Genomic DNA, 23,862 nt, shown 5'->3' with positions numbered 1-23,862 from the left:
TGCATCGACACTTATATATAATCAGAATAAGAGCGGCCTTAAAGCACTTCCTGGGGAACTTCCATTTTACGAGCGCCTAAAACAAATATGCTGATGCCAAATGCTTTCGCTCACTTAGATAAGAGGCCATACGTTACGTAACATCAGTTCAGTTCAGTCGTTCAGTCGTGACCGACTCTGCGTGACCCTATGGACCATGTCACGCCACGCTTTCCGGTCTCTCACTATCTTCCTAACATCACATAACTTCATCTGCAGCGCCTCGAGGATGCCATACGCCGTGTAATTTTATGGAAAAAAGGAAGCATCTTTGCCACACGGAACTAAAATATTTATATACTAATATAAATTACAAGTGCGAAATAATTTTTTTAAAGGCGTTCCAGTATTCATTCCTTTGAAATGAGTAGCATTCTTTCAAATCAGATGTGCTTGCGAAAACCGCACAGACAGTAATAGTGCACTGAGCGGTTAGTGTGGAAGCTAAACAACATCGAATGTACATATATGTTCTTTCATAGCTATAGAAACCCTATACAGAAGTTCGTAATGGGCCATTAAATTTCCAACGTTTACTTAGTGTCAACAGGCTATTTTTTAACGCGTTAGTATGAATTAAAAAAAATATTGTCCTCAGATTATACTTTCTTTGGAAGTAATAATGCGCCCTGTAAACGTATGCACGGTGGTGTCAATATATTGATAGATGTTTAGTCAAAATGACAAAACCGCAGCAAGAACAATTTATTTTCAGCCAAACACCCTCCTAGATGGATACGCTGGTTTTACAGGCAGTTGGCAGGTTTTCCGTCCTTTTCGGTAAACGAAATGAGGTGTGACTAAACAACACCATGCCTGTTACAAGAGAATGTTCAGCCCACGAATCTCATTGGCGAGCTCCTCAGCTTCTGTCTCTGACAGGGGACAGACTGGAATGCGGGTGTCTCCGAAGTCCAGACCACTCACTTTGTTAGCTGCTGCTTTTAGAGCAGCCACACAGTATCCTGAAAAAAAAAAAAAAAGGGGAACGTTCCCAGTTAAATATCTATGTTCATTTTATTAGAGCAGTATAATGCACTCCGGCCTGGTCAGCGCCCTTACCTCGTGGTGAAGCATTCTCACAGCGGAATTCAATCCACCTTTGGTAAAGGCAGACTTAACTACAAACAAAACACTCGCATGTGCTTAAATGCAACTCTTTGTGCCTACAAAAGACTACTGCGCGGTGTATCCAAGTATCCTCCGACAAATAAGCTAATCGATTTCTAACTTCGCATGATTTAAATGACTTCAGCGAATTTAGCACCAGGAACTAATTCTTAAAGCAGCTACGCAACGTTCACAAGCGACGAATGGCTCGGGCTTGTCGCACAGCCTTTCTGATCATGATATCACTTCTTCTAATCGGGAAGAATGCAGGTTAGTTTTAGTACATAGCTAAGCTATCTTTTTCGTGGCTACCAGGACCGCCCAACACAGCCCCTAATAAATAACGCAATGACACAAAGCATTTGAACAAGTCCTGTCTTTCATTGCCTTTTAAGCCTTTGTGTAGGGCCTTAACTCCGTTTCTAATGACAGATAGCAACAATCGAATAAACAACAAAGGACGGATCAGAAGGCACAATAATCGTTATATAAACGTTGTCCTTATCGCCAATATGGTGCCGCGCAGAAAAATCTTTGCATCAGGCTTCAAGCAGGTGATGATTACATATGGCACGATATAGCAAGAAAGGGTGGAATTTGTGACCATTTTACTTCCATTGGCTTGAAAGGTTGTTATTTACCAAGCATTGACCATCTATATTGTAAACACTCTCCACAGCTGATTCTCACATTAATACGGGGTGGAAAATAAAAGCAAGTTAGCGGACCTTCAAACATGAAGCGTCATTCACTCACTAATGCAGCCATGCACTGTACTTTCCCGGAAAGAAACTAACAAATATTTTCCGTCAACAGTGATGTGTCCTTATTTTTGTTAGAAACAGAGCTGTTACTGAAACGGTATACACCCAAGCATACCTGCTTACTTTATTGTTCGGGGTTATTTACAGCTCCACCCAGAATTTACGTGAGTTTAAGCACTGATTTTCTCTGCGGCCGCTTTTCATATAGGGCCCGAAAAGCTGTGATGTTATGCAACGGATAAATATGTAAAATATATAAGTCGTACTTTTCCTAATTTACACTTCCATATTCAAAACAAAACTGTATTATTCGCTACTATAAATTCCTGTATTACCCAGTTATGCCCGCAAGAAAGAACTGCATATTCAACACAAAAAACGCACGATAAATGCAGAAGAAATTACTGTACTTTAAAAGTATGACGAAACGACCACTTACCATGCTTGCAGAGTGTATCTATGCCATGCTTCAGCTTGTCCTAAAATATAAATGTGGAAATAAATGCGTCGCTGTAAAACGTGACACTCAAGCGTTCCGAATATAGCAATGTTCCAAAACAACAACAATAAATGAAGAACAATATTCTCAACCAGAGGAAGATGGTAGCCCTCGTTATACATAAGCCGAGCAAAAAAAAAAAAAGTAAAATTCTGAGCACGCCTCTCCCCCCCCCCCCCCCCCCTTCATGCTTCGGAAGTGCACTGAAATTCAAGATAGCGACGGCAAACTATTCCAGCCGGACAAGGAATGGATACAAATACTTAATATTTTCTTTATCTCCGGTCGTTCTAATCCGGCAAAATTGCCAAACGTTGTTTTGCGCCGGTGGCACAGAAATCCAAGATGGCGACGACAAAATATTCCAGCGAGAAAACATTACAGAGAAGTGCGTAAAGATTTTGAATTTTCTCTTTCTCTGGTCGGGCTTATAGGGCAAAATTACAAAAAAAAAAATCAGCTTTCTCCGCCCCCGGCGCAAACTGATCGGTATGCCATCTAAATTTGTTGTCAATTCTCATTTTTCTTCTGCGCCAGCTCCCACGTAGAGAGCGGCCATCTGCAATTTGCCGCGCATGCAGCGAATGTCTCGCTCATGGCAGTCGCCTGACACCCTTCGTCAGCATTTGGGGATGTTTGCATCCGCTGGTGCTGTATTTGTTTGAGATGTTTTGATGGCTGATGTTGGATTCTAGTCATATACTGGATCGGGAGGAGCTGTGTTGCGGTTCGTGCAAGGCAAGTAGTGGCGGGTTACTCGCGGGGAATAGGGGAGGCGGGCGCTTTTTCGGAGCGGCTGAGAATTGCCTAATTAGCAGTGAAGATGAAAAAGGGAACGAAGGCGGTGGGAGGGGGGGGAGGGGGGGGGCGCTCACGCGGAATTTTACACGCTCAAAAATTTTCAGCCAGCCAAGAATGTCTCGCCTTTAGTTATCCCATGTTCACAGGATTAATAAAAGCAGCACGGCTTTGTGTTGTCATTATAGTGACGCTTTATGTAAACAAACAATTTCAACGACTGTTATCGCGCAATTCCTTTTTAGAGAGCAAATTATAAAGACAGGAGAAGTTTTTAAAATTTTGCGCTTGAGAAACCAGGTGACAGGAGTTCCACGAGGCACATGACATACAGCCGCCCAAATGTTTACTGGTGAGCGTGATGGCTGCCTTTTCTGTTCTCCTGTGAATTATTGCGTGTAAAACTTGCCACAAGGTCGAGATCACGCAAGGGCTTTGTGAGCATTTGCTTGGACGTTTTGCAGGTTAGCTCTACTGTAAACATCAGACTCACAGAAAATGTGGCCGTGACGGAAGTCAGTTAAAGATTTGGGTGGCTCTACATGCCATGAAAAAACTCTCCATTTCTCTCAATAGGCTTTTTGTTTTTGATGCAGCCATCACATCTACAAAAATGCATTGAAGAACCACCAGCTCGAAGTGGAAGCGCCATCCGTGCAATGCCTCCCAATGTTTGAAGATTTTGCTTTCCCCAAAACTTACCTTCCTTACAAATCTGTGACGGCATGCGTAATAATATGTTGCCATATGAGGCATTGAGAAATTTGACTCCGATTGGCCTGGTCGCCTAGCGACCAGACTCCACGAATGCGCGCTTTTGGTGCTTGCATGATGCTGCTGCTTGAGTTCAAAAATTACGGAATGGCGAGATTCGCGAGCTGCTGCGTGCTCAGTGGAACACGCTGTAGGCAATCACAGCAGCGGAGCGGAGATCCGCAATGCTATTACTCTCTAGTGTGCACCTTCCTGAGTGCAATGCAAGAGCTTAAGTTGAAACGGAATGATGCTGAAAAAAAAGCTTTTGCCTGAGGCCCAGCCAAGCGTGGACCCTTTCTCCGTGCGAGACGGGGTAATCAACATGCGAGCCGCTTTACTCACGATGGAAATTTGTAACGTCGCCAAGCAAGAACAATGTGCATGCGGCCAGACCAGAGCGCAGAGCTGAGTGCTGAGCCATTATAGGAAGCAGAGCGCTATCATTGAATGGTTTCATGGACCATTAGTCATTTAGTGTGTCTATTTAGTGCCCATAATATCTCAGTGAAGGCGCCGGGAAGGTTACCGGCAGTTAAGTTACAAATATTGTTGAGCAGTGGGATGTTGCAAACGCGTCAATTCTTCGGCGGTCAGCCTTCTTCACAGTCCAATTCTCGCATCCATACATCATCATCATCATCATCGGCCTGACTATACCCGCTGCAGGGCGAAGGCCTCTCCCATATTTCTCCACTTAACCAGGTTCTGTGCTAGTTGCATCCACTTGACCCCTGCGAACTTCTTAATCTCATCTTCCCACCTAACTTTCTGCCGCCCCCTGCTACGCCTTCCTTCCCTTGGAATACAGTTTTACCCTCAACGACCATCGGTTATCCTCTCTTCGCACTACATGTCCTGCCCATGTCCATTTCTTTTTCTTAATTTCCACTAGAATGTCGGTAACTTGAGTTATTTCTCTGACCCACTGTGCACGCTTCCTATCTCTTAATGTAACCCCTACCATTTTTTGTTGCATAGCCCTCTGGGTTGTCCTCAACTTAAGTAGAACTCTTTTGGTTAGCCTCCACGTTTCAGCCCCATAGGTGAGTACAGGCAAGTTAACTGTTGTATACTTTCCTCTTGAGCGATACCGGTAAGCTGCTAGTCATAATCTGCGAGTGCTTGCCAAATGCGGTCCATCCCAATCTTATTCTTCTTGTTATTTCCTTGTCATGGTCCGGATCTGCGGTTACTACCTGTCCTGAGTAGACATATTAGCCTACTACTTCCAGTACTTCGCTACCTAAACTGCTGTTCCTTCCCAAGGCTGTTGAACATACATCACAACTGGAAAAACCATAGCACGAGTTATATGGATCTTGGTTGGCAGTGTAATGCCTCTGCTCTTTACTAGGCGGTCAAGGCTAGCCATGGCTCTCTTTCCCAGAAGCAGGCGTCCCTAATTTCATGGCTGCAGTCTCCTTCCGGGGTAATCTTGGAGTCCAAGAAGAGAAAATCTGTCACAGCTTCCGCTTCTTGTCCCTTGATGCTCCAGGACTTGATAGGGCAAGACGCCATGATCTTTGTCTTATTAATGTTCAGTTTAAGCCCAAACTTCTCACTCTCTTCTTTTACGCGCATCAGAAGTCTCTTGAGGTTCACTTCACTTTCTGCCATTATAAAGTGGTATCATCCGCATATCTAAGGTTGTTGATAATTTTCCCAGCAATCTTCACTACAGCTGAAGACTCGTCCAGACTGGCCTTCCTCATGATGCACACAGCTTATAGGTAAATAGGCAGGGCGACAGTATGCAGCCTTGTCTCACTCCTTTCTCAATCGGAAACCAATCAATAAGACCATGCCCAGTTCTGACCGTGGCCTCTTGGCCTTCATACAGGTTCCTGAGGAAACAGATGAGGTGAATTGGAACTCCCATCTCTTCGAGGGCTTGCCGCAATCTGCGGTGATCTACGCAGTCAAACGCTTTCGCATAATCAATAAAGCAGAAGTAGATGGGTTTCTGGAACCCTCTTGCTTTTTCCATGATCCAGCGAAGGTTCGCAATCAGGTCTCTAGTTCATCTGCCCTTGCGAAACCCAGTTTGCACGTCCGCAATCCCCTGATCCACATACTGCTGCAGCCTACCTTGAAGGATTTCGAACATCACCTTGCTAGCATGCGAAATAAGCGCGATCGTGCGGTAGTTGGAACGATTTTTGGCACTGCCTTTCTTTGGGATGGGGATGTAAACTGACCTCCTCCAATCCTGTGGCCACTGCAGGGTTGTCTACATTTGCTGCCATAATGTATACAGAACGTTAACAGAGTCGTCATGGTTGAAGTTTTGAAGCAACTCAGCTGGAATGCCATTAATTCCTCTAGCTTAGTTCTTAGCAAGGCTGGCTAAACCCATTCAACTTCACTCTTCAGGATGCCCGGCTCGAGATAAGTAATCACAACCGTCTTATGTTGGGTTTGCACATCCGGGTCCTTCTTGTACAGTTCTTCTGTGTATTAATGCCACCTCTTTTTTATCTCTGAGTCTTCAGTGAGGTCTCCGCCTCGTTTGTCCTTTTTCACGCCCATCTTAGCACAGAAGCTTCCTTTGATATCTTTGATTGTCTGATGCAGAGCTTTTGTGTTCCTCCATTGGCAGTTGTCCTCAACTACTTGGCACTGTATGTTTAAGAAGGCATTCTTATCTCTTCTTGCTATTTTCTAAAAATCCGCATTGAGAACCTTGTATCTTTCTCTTTCCCCCATAACTTTTGCCATCCTCCTTTCCTCAGCATTTTGCAAAGCCTCTTCAGATAACCTGTTTGCTTTTTTGCATTTCTTTTGCTTTGGAACTACATTAGCAGCAATTTCTTGCATTATATCACGAACATTAGTCCACATCTCTTAAGGCTCTCTGTGTTCTAGATATAATCCTTGAAATCGATTCCTCAATTCCACAGCATATTCTGATGGAATTTGATCCAGATCATACTTGAAAGGCCTTCTAGTTTTCTGCATTTTTTCTCAATTGAAGCTTAAATTTGGCAACAAGGAGCTTATGATCGGTGCCACAATCGGCCCCAGGCCTTGTTTTTACTGTTGGTATAGCGCTTCTCCATCTCTGCCGGCAAATAATATAATCAATCTGATTCCTGTTCAGACCGTCCGGTGAAGTCCATGTGTACAGGCGCCTCTTGTGCTGTTGAAAATGAGTATTCGCTATGCTCAGGTTGTTTTTTTGACAAAACTCTACTAGCCTTTGCCCAGCTTCATTAGGCTCATCAAGACCAAACTTGCCTGTAATTCCTGATATTTCTTCACTCCACACCTTAGCATTCCAGTTTTCTATGAGAAAAAGGACGTCTGATGATGTAGTGCGGTCTAAAAGGCATTGCAGGTCAGCATAAAATATTTCAACGTCAGCTTCTTCAGCAGTATTGGTTGGTGCATAACTGTTATGTTGAAAGGGTGACCTTGGATCCGAAGTGCAATCATTCGGTCGTTTTTGGGGTTGTACCCTAGCATTGCTTTGCCCATTCCTCTGTTTACTATGAGAGCGACCCCATTCCTTCTCCTGGATTCGTGCCCACAATAAAAGACATAATGGCCGCTAGAATCAAATTCTCCCATTCCGGTCCACTTGAGTTCGCTGATACCCAAGATATCAATGTTCAATCTATCCATTTCTCATTTGACGACATCCAGTTTACCTTGCGTCATAGATCTTACATTCCATGTTGCTATGTGATATATCTCCTTGCAACATCGGACTTTCCGGTCTCTTCCCGACACATCCACAACTGAGCGCCTTTTGGCTTTAGCCCAGCCGCTTCATTCGTCCTGGAGCTACTAGGAATTGCCCTTTGTTCATCCTCAGGAACATGTGGGACGCCTTCCAACCTGGGGGGGGCTCATCCTCCAGCGCCATATCATTAATGCTATTGTGACTGGTGATAGGGTTTTTTGGCAGGAAATACTGGAGTGGATTTCCATTACCTTCTCCAGTGAATCACATTTTGTCAGAGCTCTCTGCCGTGACCTGTCTATCTTGGGTGGCCCTACACAGCAGAGCTCACTTCATTGAGTTTTGCAAGCCCCGCCGCCACGACAAGGTAGTGATCCATGAAGGGGCTGGCCGGTCCTCATTTCTAATTGAGCTGAATGGTAATATATCTCAGTAAGGATAATACCGGTAGTTCATAAATGCTACGCAATCACACGCACAAATTCTTTAAGAGAGCCAGGAATCTTGTTTCTTTATTTTTCTCTGCGTAACAGAGAGGGAATTCCGGGTCACAGTATGAGAATCGTCAAATTTGTCAGTCTGAAAACAATTAACGCTACGGAAATCTATTTAGCCATAAAAACTCGAGCCCTATTCGCGTGCGAAGGAGACAGCGTTGCCATAATCAATAAATCACAGTTTCTTATTATTTTATAAATTTAGTAGAAATTAACGTCTACACGTTTACAGTATCTGCTCATAGGTGGCAAGGAAGAAATGTAAACCAGCCACACAAAGGACATCAGGCTATTGGGGGTATTTTCATAAGTTAGTGATGGACGTCCCGGTGGTTTTTCAATTCCTAGGGACCAAAATATGTTGGTTTGATAACTATCGTAGGCAGTCAACAAAGCACGTTACCATATGAAAGCTAAAAGAGTTATTGTGACAGAAATGTGGCATGATATAGCAAATCACTTTCCGTTTGTAGTTTCTCTCACCTGATGAAGCCGCGCTCCTGCTAAATCGCCTTGCTCATACAAGTCCATGATCTTTTTTGCGAGGTGCCCCTGGTACGTGAAGGTTCCCCCAATAGCTGCGTTTACGCCTAGTGCCAGTGCAGCAAGGAGCATCTGAAATTAAAAAACATGAGTGGGTGAAAGTTTTCGGAATGATAACTCTATTCCTATCGATTCCCTCCAGCTGTTTCAGCGTGTGGCTTCTGGCTCCTCAACTTTACCTCTAAAATAGCCACAGGTATTTCTAGTCACGTACGCCGCTTCCAAGTCAGCTGCTATGGAGAGGGGTGGATAGGATAGTCATGTTACAGCTTGAACCAAATCCGTAAAGCAAATATTGAAACCAGCATTGTGCCTTGTATCAACAGTGCTATAGCTAAACATTCCGTTTGTCAGCGTTGAACCGCACAAGGTTTCCGTCGGCGCTGTACAATACAATAAAAAAAATAATTTGTAGCTAGCATTCACTGGTGTGAAGTCTTACAAGGAAAGCCTTAAAAGATATCACATGCATGTCATCGCCGAAAAAAATATTCGCCCGGCTTTCGCGATGAAATAGGCTTACTGGGCAATTACTGTGCCCCCTAAGCTATAGTGCTCTAGAAGATTCTAGAGCGCTATACCTAAGCTAACTAGGATGGCTACGGCCAGTTAGGAGGAGTTTAATGCAGATGATAGAGTGACGGTCCATGGCAGGAAGTGCTCTCGGTGTTCGTGCTCGGAAGGAACTATTTGTCCGTCTCCAACACTTTCTATGAAAGATGTGCAACTTCCCTAGGTTGCAGATAAGGAATAATTTATTACAAAGCTGCCAGCCCTTGTGTGCTTATGGGAGTAAATGCCTTAGAATATTTCTTCCCCCTCACGGGGTATATATGACAACTACATATAGTAGCTAACAGATGAATGTGGAATTATGGGGACTTAGTATTCACCAAGCGAAGCTGCATTCACAATTTCGCGCAAGTTTAAGTTTCATGAAAACCTTTTAGCAGTCAAAGCTGGCACATCTCGTTACAATACTTTATTCGTAGAAATGACATGTTACCTTCAGGAAATCCGTAGGTGAAAACACGTTTAACAGCCTGAAACGCACAAATACCTGCTCCATAACATTTCATGCGGATACGGCTTACCGAGACGGCTAGTATCTGATTCCTTTCTCTTCCAAACAATAGCGAGAAAATTTCGTAACATAATTTTGAATTGAGAGTATTCACTTAATACTACAAATCTGCATATTTAGCATTATATAATTGTTTTCAACTTCATAATTCTTTCTTCCTCATACGCTGAACCATTACCTCTAAAGAGCTTCTACCAATGCGTACTATAGATAAAGATAGAAACTGCAACTTCTTTGCACAAAATATAACATCTGTGGAAGGAGCAACTCGCGACATGGTCACTGCACTGTAGTACACATCGCCGTCATACGCAAATACTCTTTTCATTTTTCCTTCTGTTTTATTATAGAAAAACGATGTTCTGACTGATCTGTCTAGGACGCGCAAAGAGATGCGTCTATCATATTTGAACAGAACTGTCATGCGCCACAGTCTTTCAGCTACAACTCCTGAGTGCCTGTACAACAAAAAGCAGCGCGTCGTCATTTTTAATCCAGTTGCTGTGAAGGCCTCGTCCTGGAAAGAATCCGGCGTTGTAAGCAACACATTATGAGCAGGGCTATATGGTAGCTGATAGTTGACAGGTGATGGCCAGATAGTGATTGATCAGAGAATTGTGCAATGTTATTGAAACACACGACATGGCAGGCGCTGCCGACTCGGGCATTTCATTTGAGATGTGAGGTTGAAATTGAGATCAAAATAAGACACGCTACTCCTAAGCTACTCAGGCGCGTCCGCAAAAATGGCTGAAGATGGGACTAGAAGCATCTTTATTCTTTTGTCTTCCACATAACTGGGTAGCTTGCAACTGCCATATAATAGGTATATGCCCGATAATAGGGGTACATAGATTAAGATACAGAGGTAAAGCGAATAGCAAAGTGCGCGTACGCGAATGAAGGTCCGCAAAAGAATAAGCAACTAATGTTAAATTGCCATACCTTTCAAGGCGGTCCTTACGTGCTCCCCCCTCCCCCCCCCCCCCCCCCCTTCCCTTTCCTCCCCGTCCTCTTCAATTTTTGTCAGGGCGTTTCTGTGGTTTAGCACTTCCTTTCAGTTGATTAGGCACGTGACGCGATACAGCGTGCGCTAAATGCATTTGGATGAAATGAATCATACCTCTTCGTAGCCAAAAAATATTTTGAATTGTGCCTTGTCTTCCCGCAGAAACCCGGCCAAATCCGTCAGGTCGCTGCAGGAATACTTGGCTCCGCAGAGGGCCGGTACTCGCCGATTAGCCTCGGGCAGAAACTCGGACATCCGCACTAGAAGTACAAATGCATCCATCCATCCATCAATCCAACAATCCATCAATCGATCGATCAATAAAATCAATCAATATATCAATCAATCAATCATTCGAACGTCGGATATAGCCATTACTCAGTTGTCCTCGTTCAGCAACGAAGTTCACCTCGTTAATTCTTGCCAGCTCCGAACGGTACACATCGTTTGTACGTAAGCATTGCAGCGCACACTGATGAAGCATACTGAGAACAAGCCTATACACACCACACACCAAAATCCTACTGAAGATGCCAGCCAGAATTTGTAGAGAAACTTCCCAAGTCTCTCTTCATCTAAATTTGCACGCGGTGTATTCAGTTACAAACTGCCTGTTTTCAGCACATGTGCAAAAGAAGCATAACTTAGTCGCTTAACGTTGACATCCCGGGTGACTCACCATCAACTCGAGTGAAAGCTGGGATGTGGTAGTAGATAATTGGGGTGTTCGGTGCAGCCTTCGAAACTTCCTCGACGTATCGCACAAGGTGATCTGAAATGTGGCAAATGGTACGATGTGTACGTGCTATCAATGTTCTTGGAATGAATGAATACATTACTTCTAACTTTCCCCATGTGGAAAAACAGGAAAGCACCCACAGCCGAAGAAATTATGCTTTGGTGTCACACAACGAAATTCTGTAACAATGGTAACATGAACAAGCGCTGAGGAAGGGCAAAATACGCAAATAACATTCAGTCCCTCTGCAGTTCACTACTTCCTCTAATATGATCCCACACTGTGTGAAGCGGTAAATCGTTGACAGCCCTTGTAAGCTTTTTTAAATAGCCCTGTGATCATACATCACCGCTGAACGAAATGTATATTCTGAGAAATGCGCGTATTTATTATCTCTTCTATCTCCGCAATAGCTCTTCCGCATTTTCGTGGTACCAAACAACCAAAATCCAGTCTGTAAATAGTAACACGGATGCCTGGACGCTTCAGAACTAACTTCATTACGTGCGGTGCAGTCAACCGCACCAGATTCGGCTTGAGAGGCGTGGACACCATGGTGCTAGCAGTTCTGCAAATACGTAATGCCGCGTCCACCCGAGAAACAACTACAAGGCACGGAACCGAGGTAGAGCTGCACTTGCTTTTCAGCCAAGCCTTTCTGCCGAGACCTCAGCCATCTGCTGTGTATTTACTGATGTGTCCAATCGCAGCGCCTACCTCCGAACTCCTTCAGTGTGCTGATATCCGACCCGAGGTGCAAGGATCCAATTGCGTATAAAGCTGGTGAAGGTGTTTTTCGTTTCATACTAAATGCCCTCTTCGCCTCCTTCATTTCGATCGCTGCAGGCACTGCCATTCGCCGCTGTTGGCCACAATGGGGAGTTGTGTGATGCACGCGCCACGATGACACTTGGCGATGACGCGCACGCCTCCTCAGGGCAGTCGAGGGGTGCAGAAGAAGGAGGTGTTGACTGCCAAGACTACGAGATGAAGTAGCATATGTCGGGCTTAAGAACTTATTTTAGCACTTTCGCCACACCGACCATGAGTATCATCATCATCATCGTCAGCCTGATTATACCCACTGCAGGGCGAAGGCCTCTCCCATATCTCTCCACTTAACCCGGTTCTGTGCTAGCTGCATCCACTTGACCCCTGCGAACTTCTTAATCTCATCCGCCCACCTAACTTTCTGCCGCCCCCTGCTACGCTTTCCTTCCCTTGGAATCCAGTTTGTTACCCTCAGCGACCATCGGTTATCCTCTCTTCGCACTACATGTCCTGCCCATGTCCATTTCTTCTTCTTAATTTCCACTAGAATGTCGTTAACTTGAGATATGAGCAGTGGTGGAACAGAGGTGGTGAGTTGATTTTCTATATTATGCCTGCTATTCTTTCATGTGCTAGCATACATATATTTGTAACATCATAATGTCAAATAATGTGACAAGCAGAAAATCTGGCGCCGACGTTTAAAACTTTCTCGACGTTATGAGCAAAGAATAAATATACTTGGCTCTGGTGACCGGGTTACGGATTGTTGACAAGGTTCTACGATGTCATACGACCAGGCGAGATGGACAGAGGGAAGGGGCTGTCAAATCCGGCTTCTCACTTCAGATTGGAGGTTGAGTAAAATCGAAAAATACACGACCCCTCCATTGCGACTCGAACAAATTGCCTCTGTCGACCACGCAGGCCCGTTCTTAAGCCGGGCTTTACAGCTATCACGGGTGGTCTTTGACGTGGTGGGGAAGCATACGACGACTGTATGCTGAAGAGCGTTTATGAGGTGAAAAAGGCACAGAGGTAATTAAGTGGGATGCAAACCGGATGCGTGTATAACAAGGATCTGGAAAGGAAGCCAAGGACGGGAGCCGTCAACACTGCCGCGTCATATCCTTAAAGGCTGAGCTTAACTATCACCCCGACACCCACATTTTTGGCGTTGAGGCTACAGGTTGTTTCGTTTTCTAATTTTCTGTGCTTAAATAAATCAAATATTTCTGGGAATATCGTTTACAGTGTACTTTCTCACAAGACCTATTCCTACAATTGTTGAGGTTTCAAATTGAAGACTCAAACTTAGTTAGACACCTGAAGCAACTGGTGTCAAAATACAAAATGCCAGAAGCAAAATGCATCCTCGAAAAGGGATATGAGACGAATGTATTGATTAAAAATATTCTGTCACTTTTTTTTTTGGGGTTATGAAATCAACCCTTATTATTTAACTCAGTAGAAACTGTAGTTGCGTTACATAAAAATTGCGGCCTCAATGCCAGCATAGGAGGCAGAACAAGAGCATCGCTATGGTCAAGAAGTGATTAAAGGGCCCGTTTTTAAGCACAAAACAATATCACAGACTCAAGTGCCGAGTACCCGTAAACTTCAATTTAGGTGTATAGGTCCGTTGTCTGGGAACCAAAGTTGGGTTTCAATAACGCGTATAATAAAAACGAATCTGACTTACACCTGGTCTTCAGCCTCAGAATGGTAGCAAAGCTGTGTGCTTCACAGATGTTTTTCGTGCGTCCAGCAGACATACATCCACAATATTAGCAACGATCCATTTTATAAATTAGTGGTATTCTAGGCATACAAGAAACTACTTGCAATGTTAAGCCTGTGTCCTATTCTGAAGTAGTGCGGATCAGTCAAAAGGGGGTGAGAATACTTTTGCGCACATCTAGTATGTATAACACCCAGCTTAAAGGGAGCAGTCGTAAATTCATCCGTGCATCCTTACCATTCGAGGGGCTGCGGAAGTAGAAGGGAGGGAGTATGGAAATTGCGTCCACGTTCAGGCCTTCCGCGTGAGTGGCCTGAGAGTAAAAGACAAGTTTTAAACATTTCAGTCTTCGCTGATGTCACTGAACCACACTTGCCTAGCGCATGATTTTCAGTGCGACGTTTACTTTACATAAGTGCGCTTCGCGATTGTTATTGCAGGCCAAAAATTCAATCATCGTCCACCACACCTGGAGGACGAAGAAGCAACATAGCTGGGATGAACCACGCCTTTCCCTACATTATAGGACACGCTATCTTCATGCCCCATTGAGGCTAGCTTATTGTAAATAGTCAGAGTACATTCAGTGAACGTCTACTTTGCGGCGGACGCTTGATGCAGTTTCGAGGAGGTGCTGAGATGTTTCAGGAATAAAGCCCTTCCCATTTGAATTTTGCTGCTTAAAGAAAGATGCCTAAAAAACATTTCAAATTCGTATGCTGGTTATCGAGAAATAGAAATAATCGCTTGCGTTTCATTATGCAGCTGTATTAATGAACTGGACTTTTCGATGTTGCAAGTGGCGATGCTAGGAATCTATTTACACGTTGCGGTTTTTTATAAGTCCTGAAGTACACTCTCGTGTAATAACACACAGTGGTCAAAATGGAGCGTGTGTTTGGTTGCGGCACGTCTTCCAGCTGCCTCTATGGCACCTGTGTGCGTTATTTTAATTTATTGCGCACGCACAAACTTGACGACAAATATAAAGATATTTCACAAATATATCTTCCCATAAGCCCTACCATTCTGATGTATGACACTTAAGAGTACTCACCAGCTTTTTTGTGTCCACGATGGAGGTGGCCGTTACGTGCACGATGACCAGGTCAAGTCTGCAAAAAGCAGTTTTCTTCATTTTTTTTTTTCAGAACCAGCGGTCTTCTTAGAAAATTTATTTTCGCGCAAAATACTTCTCTGTTCTCTGGGATCGCCTTTACTCCAACACGAGACAATGAATAGAAATTTGGTAGTAACGCGCGGTTTAGTTACGAAACGCTGAAAGGGTGGCTTGGTTTATACCTTGTCTTCTAAAGGTCAACTCCTCAAATACCAGTTTTGCCTGCACATGTCGTAATAACCTGCAAGCAACTAGCCAATTAAACAGTTTTTAAACCCTTCCATCAATCCGTACAGCTTACCACACAAATGTTACAATTGGCATATAATAAAGGAATAATTACTCACTGACAACCACCCAAACGCAGTCATACGGCTACAGAGGACAGCTAAACAGCTGTCTCAGAAACTTCCTACTTAAAGAAAAATTCGTCCTGGTCTGGGGATCGAATCCGAGGCCATTGCCTTTCTGGGGCAGTTGCTCTACCAACTGATGAGCTAACCAGGAAGATCAGCAGACCAGATGGTAGGGCGAGAGCGAATTGATCAATAACTCTAAGTAGGAATGTTGAAGGAAAAATATTTAGGGGAATCCCCCCAGGTGGCACAGATTTGTACTAAGGGATTTATTACTCCCTTATTACAAATCTGCTCCTCCTTGGGGGATCCCCCTAAATATTTCACTGACTGACAATTGGCATACGCTTACACTGAGAGGAGACGAAATTGAAGGATGTGTATTTTTGTTTAATTGTATCATATAAACGCTGGCCCTTTATATAGGGAAAATCAAAGTCGCAACTTTCCCCGCCTGCAACGGGGATCTTGCTTATAATACGGAAACTGTATAGGCAAGCGAGGCGTGAGAGCATAAACCTGACAAGCCGAGAACAGCAAACACAAATATCTACATTGCATGTTTACCGTGCACTTCGGTTGCCATATAACAAACATGAACTTTGTATGAGTAACTCACTTTTCCTTTGAAGCTTCCACCCATCTTTCGGCGAGTTTCTTCCTCTCAGTAACGGTAAGTGAAAGCCCTTCTCCTGTTGACCCATTGACTGCATGAGAAAAATGTGAAACGCATGTAACGCCTCATCAGTCCTTACCGGTGTAGAAAACCACAAAGCAAAATAATCCAGTGAATTTTACACTCTTACGTACCAAATGCTCCAGTGACACTTTGCTTCTGCAAAAGGCTGACATACTTGTCCACGATGTTAATGTTTATGCATCTGCAAGAGGACGTGCACAAAATTATGAACGGGTAATGTTCTAAGAATACCTGGGCATAACATGGTATGCCAATTCAGAACAGCAGTGCACATTCAATCTGTACATTAGAACACATGAAGATAAAATGCGTAAACAGCTGTTTACAGTTAAAACATCTGCGAAAACACGGCACACAATTTTCTTATCTTTTATGTACGAAGGAAATAGGACAGAAAACGATGTGAACTTTGAGAACGTAATCATATTATAGAGCTGAGTACAAAGTCAACATGCACTATGCTATATAATGTGCAGGGAATGAACTACGCGATAATTGAATGCTGGTTATTACGTAATGCAATTATCATTATGCTTTGGAGGATGCTATTAACATACGCACTACTAAACCATTTGAGCCATGTATAGAGTTAATAGCTAGCGTTTGCGGGGCGAATCGCCCAATCGTAAACAAATTTAACAGAATACTGCAAATTCATTCTTACGGTGATCTATTTTTGCAGTAGCGAAGACCAACTTCTAGGGAGAACACTCGGAAGCTTTGGAGAAGCACATGTGCTTTCACAATCCTGACTTGAAGGCAGTTTTAAAAACACCTATAAGAATATTTTATATATTCGCCAACATTTGCTTAATGTGACTATGCCACCGATATAGGCCAAATATGCGGGACATATATCGTGCTGTACACAGAGAAATATGTTGAATATCTAATGCCACTATATAATATCTGCCACTATCTCAACAGCCTGCTGCCTACGTATACCTGTGGGTAATAAAGGTTGTTCCTTTTTAAAAGTGTTATTTCGGACAGATAAGAAAGCCGACGGCTTCAGAGTGTTCTATAACGTTTTTTTTTTTTTTGTGTTACATCTATTTTTCCACTTGTGCTTATGTACCGGCCAATTATTTCGAGCCGGCGTTTCTGGCTAGCGAATAAATCGTTTTTTTTTTTTTTTGATGAAATCTCAATGCGCTAAAGAAATACGATAATGCACTGCACGGTTGCGCCCGTGCAGTGGATACGGGGAAGTGCTAAAATCTTCAATTCGCTGCTCACCACTCTGAAGCACTTCTCCGTCGTCTCTTTTTCTTCATTTGCAAATCGGCATAGGTAAGCACATACAAAAAGCACATGGGCAGAAACCGTCCAAATAAAGAGAGTAATTTAAAGCTAGGCAAGGTAACGTCCTCAAGCCATCAATTCTTGAAATCTCTTCTCCTGCGATGAAGTTCGTCGATGATTTTGCAGCGGAAGCTCCATTACACCATGTTTATTCGGGTATGATATTTTGATCTCAGGTGCAAAGCGAAAGGACGGCGCTGATCCTCCGCATGTGCTGCGCCTAGGCGGTGGTGCTCGCTTCTCCTTCGCACACCTGTTGCTGCTTTTGCTCAGATCCGGCAATCTTTGTTCCTACCGGTGTATATCTTTAAAAATTCAGACCATTACCGGACACAATGTCCCACAGCCTTCCAGTGCCCTGCCTACCATTTCCTTACACCACACCGCTGCTCATCATCATGGGAAAGCCATTAAAAACGTCCTCAACACCTTCGTGTCCTTGAGTGCCGCAGACAGCCATGGAGGAATTGCGCTCTGGAATCAGTGCTTCGGGTGGTTTTCCTTAAGGTTCGCAGACATCCATGGAAAAGTCAACTGCAGTAAACTTTGTTTAACTATGCTGAACCGAGCTTCCGCTCTGTAAAGTAGAGGCGGGCCGGTCCCTGTTTTTTATGTAAAACATTAAAATGCTGCCATCCCCATCAGCATGTCTTATTTTCTATCATTCTACATACGAAGCGGTGACAATGCTGAGGCAGCGGCTAAAAAACGCTGCGTCATCACTGCAGCCCAACATCCCGTGTGGTAAAGGGCTACTCCTTGTTCTCGTATCTGTATATATGGCACATAACCACAGTGAGGGATTGGCGCTCTCGCCCTGTGCATGGCATGCTGTCATCTTCCTCAACTTCTATCCGAGCGTAATCGATATAAAATTTGAAAATAAAGAGAAAAAATAAGTGCTTGAACATCGACCTCACATTTGAACTAAGTGCATCGCTATGGAAACAGCCCTTTTGTCTGAACATCCAGCCTCGGACCATCAGGCGTTGTCCCGTAGGGTTAATACCTAAAGAGCCACTTGGCATAGTTCTCAGGTGCAAAAGTGGCACTGGATAGAGTTTCCTCAAATTCTGCTTTAACACCATGCTTATAATAGAGACAAATAATTTTGGCTGTTTGAGATATACCCTCAAATTTTTATCATCAGGAATGGGCGAAGTTGTGTAATTTTTCCCTTGTGAAACGACAAAACTAGTATAAAAAGCGACATATGACGACGTCATTGCGTTTGTGTTTGGTTGGCTGCACACTACTTTTGAGGCAGTTACGTTAAAAATTAAGCTGAGTCCGCCCGTGGCTGTGTTTTCTGTTCCTTCATTGCCATCAGCGTCATCAAACTGTTGTAGCCCCAATTTATTTCACTAAAATAAACGCAACATACGTACGATAGTGGTCACGTTTCTTTGATTCATTAACCTTGGTTATTGTGTGATCAGATTGAAACGGGGGTTATATTTTTTAGTATAAACGTGATTGATGCGGAGAAAATTAAAGGCTGCGCCCTTTTGACGTCGCTTAAGTAGCAATTAGGAGCACTTAAAAAATTTTGTTATACCGATGACTTTTGTTACATTCGTGGCTTCCGCTTTACCTGAGTCTCCTGGCTCGCCCACCTGCCCCCTACAAAGCCTTCCTGCCTTTTTAGCCACCTTTCTGTCATGGCTGGTAGCATGGTGACCCTTGTGTAAACAAGCCCATACTTCATCCATAAACAAGACGGCTTATTAGTTAACGAGACAGTACAGATGCGAATACGGAGTGTAAGCACTTCGTTATTTACTTTACTCTCAGATATGTGAGGATCGCATAGGCATGTAGCGTTTGGGACAATTTGCATAACACATCAGCGCTGTTTGCGCCGATAACCACAGAGCCTAGAAAGCGGTATATTGCCCCGCCCGAGCCGCTGAATTCCTAAGAGCGGCAGGGTCGCGCATTTTGCGTCACGCAGACAAGGCTGTCACTTCGTGCCCAGTTTGAGAAGAAGCCGATAAAATCCTGTACAGAAATACAGTGGCGTCTCTGGGTGACAGTCCCGCTGCCTAATTGCTTCCAGATACTTCACAAAGCCCACTGAGAAAGTATGAAGACAAGAAAGCATCACTCGGCCGGATGATTTAGGCGCGTGTCCTAGATGGAGAGCAATATTAGTCGAGTTTTTTGCAGTGGTCCCGCTGAGTAGGACAAAGAACGCGCGAGACTGGCAGTTTAGCACATGGGAGGATTGACTGCAGTGAGGGCGCATTGGTCTAATGTAGTGGTAATCGAAGCAGATTTGTTCTTGCCTCCACAGGACGCCACCCACTCTTTGCCGCGAAGTGCTTTTAATGCGAAGGCATTAATGTTGTATCACGAGAAAACCCGCCGCTGTTCTTCTTTCGCTCGACGTACTGACCAGATGGTCATGAAAATCACTGTGATAGCATAAAAAGTACGGTTACCTGGTTAAGCGTGCATGTGACGCACCCAGAAAACGATGCACACCACCAAACACTGTCGCATAAAGACTGTTAATTTTATGCTTGACCCGCGTTGGGGCGATGCGCTGTCTTTTGATTCTATAGACTGCATTTCTGGTTCAGAACTGTAGATGTCGTCTTCTAGTTTAACACACGATTAGAACGCACAAAACTGTCAAAATTTTGGGGCTTCAGGAATCTTTCCCAGCCGCTAGTGGTCCCGTCGATTCTTCATTCCGCTGCGTAGCGCTGTCTGCTAGCTGTTTCCCTCTGAATGCCAAATGGCTACTTGATTGAGAGGGCCTCAACCGATGCTAAAATCCCTCTTTAATCGGTGACAGTGGAGCGTGGCGGATTCAAAGTGCCTGAAGACCTGCGGGTGAAATAATTTCGAGAGAGAGTTTCGACCTATATTGAAGTTCTTTCTGCTGATACGGTATTGTATGCGTGTTTTCTTATTCAAAGACAGCATTGCTTCACGTGGCTTTAAGGAGCCCTCTTTGCTTTCAAGGCATAAGAATGGAGATACGTATATCGTTGTTTAAAATCCATGTACTGAGCTCGCATCCACCGTTATTATGAGTAGATGTATGGAATATGCAACGAGAAATCGTACGACCCCTTTCGGAAAGCTTTAAGACCAACGGTTGCATCACATTTTGATAAATGTCGGGAAAGCTGAGGCCGTATTGAGGTCAGCCAGGGGTGCGTTATATACGAGAAGAATGACATGTATAGATTATTATCGAGCAGTATAATGTATGGTCGCTCCTGCTGATAAACATTAAAACTCGACCTCCCGTGCCTTTTGAGGGCCACACATACTCGCACCTCCAGTCCCTGCAATACCGTTTTATAGGCCACGTCCCCTCTGTCCTGTCTTTCAAATGAACCGCGCCATAAAGAAAAAAGAAAGGAAGCAAGGTGGGAGTGAAAGCAGAAAGAGAGAAAGGGGTGCCGTGGGTGGAGGGCCCCCGAAGTAATTCCGGCACCTGTGGGTCTTGTGCACTGACATCGCACAGTACACGGGCGCCTTGCATTTCGCCTCCACCGAAAAGCGGCCGCAGCTCCCGGCATTCAATCATATGTAATTGGGCGCAGCCTTCGAACGCAATAACCACTGAATCACCATGGCGGCGCTCAAGTTACTTGGATGACACGCAAAAATTAATGACTTCACACCGGAGTCACGTAACAGAGTGCCGCGTAATTCAGGATGACTTGCAAAGCGTGATGACGTCACATCAAAGTTACGTGACAAAGTGCCTCGTGATTCATGATGACGTGTAAAAGGTAATGACGTCAAAGCGAAATCACGTAAGTCCCATGACTCGGGAATATCAGCACCAGCAACAACAATGATAATACTTTCACATTTGTTCTCTGAAGCAGATTTAAAAGCCTATGAAGTATTTGTGAGAATGTTCTTAATGCCAACACAGTAAATAAGCACGGAGCTGGTATCTCGCAGAAGTTCGTCCTTGTCGCAAATAAGGTCCGAACACTTTGGTCTTAAAACTGTCCTGTACAGTATTAGCCTTAACTACATAAATCCTTTGGCTGGCGACGTGAATGGTGTCCAGGCTGCGCATGTCAGCTCCTGGTGCGCTCGTGGTGTTGGTCTCAAAAGACGGATTCGCAATTTTGCAGTTCGGAAATGTTATATGACCGAAAGCTGCGGTATACCTGAAGTACAAGTGCGTTCATTGAAGATTTTTTTCATCCTTAGTCAAATGGTATATATGAGGATTGAAAAACAGAATGCGTATGTATCAACGAAAATAAGCTCGGCGCGGGGTTTAATATTCAGAAAGGAAGAATGAGCGCGTTTAAGGCAGAAGAAACTGAATAATCGTTCCATATGGCTAAACAACAGTTTTCTGGAGGCATGCCTTCTGCAGTGCAAGACATATAAAGCAAAACGAATAGCTTTGAGAAACCTAGTTGGCGTGTTCTCATGTATTCACAAAGTATAGTTAAAGCTCCTATCAAAATAGAATGCACTGTTTTAGAGCGCAGCTCTTTGGCGCCCGGTCCCGTGTTTCGCAAGGCGTTGCCGTCAGCGTTGCCCCTCGTAACCAGCTCCGCAGCCGGGACAGCGCAATCTCTTACCCCCCTCCCCCCTTTACATACACACACACACACCTCTTCCTCCGACCGCGCGTTCCTGCCGCATTGTTCGCAGCAGCGTGTAACAGGCAGGCGAGGATTAGTGATATACACTTGAGGCAAATTCTATTGGCGGGCGCAGCAGAAAGAAGAAGAAGAAAGCAAGCGTTTTTCAACCTTTGCTTTCAGATTGCAGTATAAAACAAGGTACTCATTAAGAATTATTCTACCGCTTTCTGCTTGGCCTGTTTATTTCAGCAGCGAAGAAATTGTTTCAATCGCTCCGCAGCATCTCAGCTATTTACCTTTCCATTGCTGCCTATGATCGCCGAATGCATCGCCAGAACACTGTGAAATGCATCGGCGCGACTTTATTTCTGGTAAGTCGGTACAAATGCGCGGGACATGGTCCTTTCGAAGCTGGGCACTGTTGTTGCCTACATCTAGCTTTTTTCCTATGTTTGAATAAGCTGCTAAATTCTTACCCTGTACTGTCGAACGGTGTGAATGGAGCAACGCAAAGGCCGCTGTAGTTCTTTATCTGCAAAATAAGCACGAAACCTTAGAAAGCTTTATTATTAGCAAGAGGCATTCGTGCTCTTGACTTCTACCAGGAGCTTCGCCAGCTCTTATTGATACAGAAATGTACAGAGACAGCAAGAAGATTCAGTATAGTCAGGTCGAAACATCGGCATCAAAATGTAAGAAGTTATTTTTGTCCAGTTGGGAATTGTGATTCACTTGTTACGGACAGAAAAAGTCATTGACATTAAAAAAGCTTGCCCACGTATATTATACAGAGTGAAAAACTGTGGCTTGCCGTCTAAAGCAAATATCCAGAAGCAAAGAGTCAGAAAGCAGTAGCAGCCATCCTTCCAGGCTTTCAAAAGTGGAGTAAGACTTTGATGTTATAACAATTTTCCATTCAAACTTTAAATATTGAAAACATAGTGCGAGAGCCGGTGAGCACTGTATCCCTCTCCTTACCAAAGTGAGTAACAAAGGAAACCCGCAATACCACGATCCTCTAAGAGTCATAGCGCTAATATGGAAATAAAGCAACATGCAAAACACTAGGTATAAAAACCCCTCCCCCCCCCTTTCCCCTACATGCAACAAGGCTCATCCTTATATTATTTCTGTGACCTAACGCTGTAGCCCCAGCTTGACGCTTGATTACCCCATAAAGCTTATCGTTTAGGGCGCACAAACGCTATAAAATGAAATCTGCGGCACAGAAACCTTACCGACCTTCACCCCTAAACACATTTCTTGCCGGCAATAAGAGTCGTTTCATAACTTGACAAATGCGAACTATTAACTGGCAACATATGCAAGATACAAGGAGGAATCTGCTGTATTCAGTGTAAGAAGGCAAAATGAAAGTACTCGCCTTCGCTATCTTGGCCTCCATTTTAACGCCCCAGACTGTCAGCCAACGGATCCAGCAAGGTTGTGGCTCCCGCACCAACACAGCCTATCAGCGACTTCGTGCATTTTTTCCCCGGAAAGAGAACAATAGAGAGAGCTGAGACAAGACTGCGCGATACAGCAGCCGGACCGTGGACAGCCTTTACGCCGAAGACAGTGTCCGATAACAGCGAAGTACCTGACACGACAGAAGCTCGCAGCACACACGTGGCAGCCCCTCTCACTGACGGAACAGCAGCGGAATGATATGACTGGTAGACAGATGAGCCAGCTTTTTTGCTTTGTGTTTGTTCTACCGAACGACAGAAGGCGTACAGCGCGAATGGCCCGATGTACACTAGACT

At 44.2% G+C, this 23,862-nt stretch overlaps 1 protein-coding gene and 1 pseudogene across 1 annotated transcript; one reads left to right on the top strand and one right to left on the bottom strand.

Annotated features, from left to right (window-relative positions):
• Positions 1-23,862, top strand: part of LOC146199883 (uncharacterized) — a 189,085-nt pseudogene that overhangs the window by 130,551 nt on the left and 34,672 nt on the right.
• On the bottom strand, positions 730-23,673 carry LOC146199884 (N-acetylneuraminate lyase-like). The gene is made up of 11 exons (XM_084595280.1): positions 23,481-23,673; positions 22,573-22,628; positions 16,322-16,392; positions 16,131-16,218; positions 15,093-15,150; positions 14,273-14,348; positions 11,464-11,556; positions 10,899-11,044; positions 8,632-8,763; positions 2,353-2,392; positions 730-1,004 (listed from the first exon to the last, which is right to left on the bottom strand). Exons 1-11 carry the CDS (start codon positions 23,499-23,501, stop codon positions 859-861), a joined length of 927 nt encoding a protein of 308 aa, XP_084451406.1. The 5' UTR covers positions 23,502-23,673; the 3' UTR covers positions 730-858.

Source organism: Amblyomma maculatum, chromosome 2, assembly GCF_055883805.1.
Source record: "Amblyomma maculatum isolate TAMU_Amacu chromosome 2, ASM5588380v1, whole genome shotgun sequence".
Classification (NCBI taxonomy): domain Eukaryota; kingdom Metazoa; phylum Arthropoda; class Arachnida; order Ixodida; family Ixodidae; genus Amblyomma; species Amblyomma maculatum.
The sequence above is the reverse complement of the archived record's forward strand: the minus strand, read 5'-3'. Positions and strand labels throughout refer to the sequence as shown.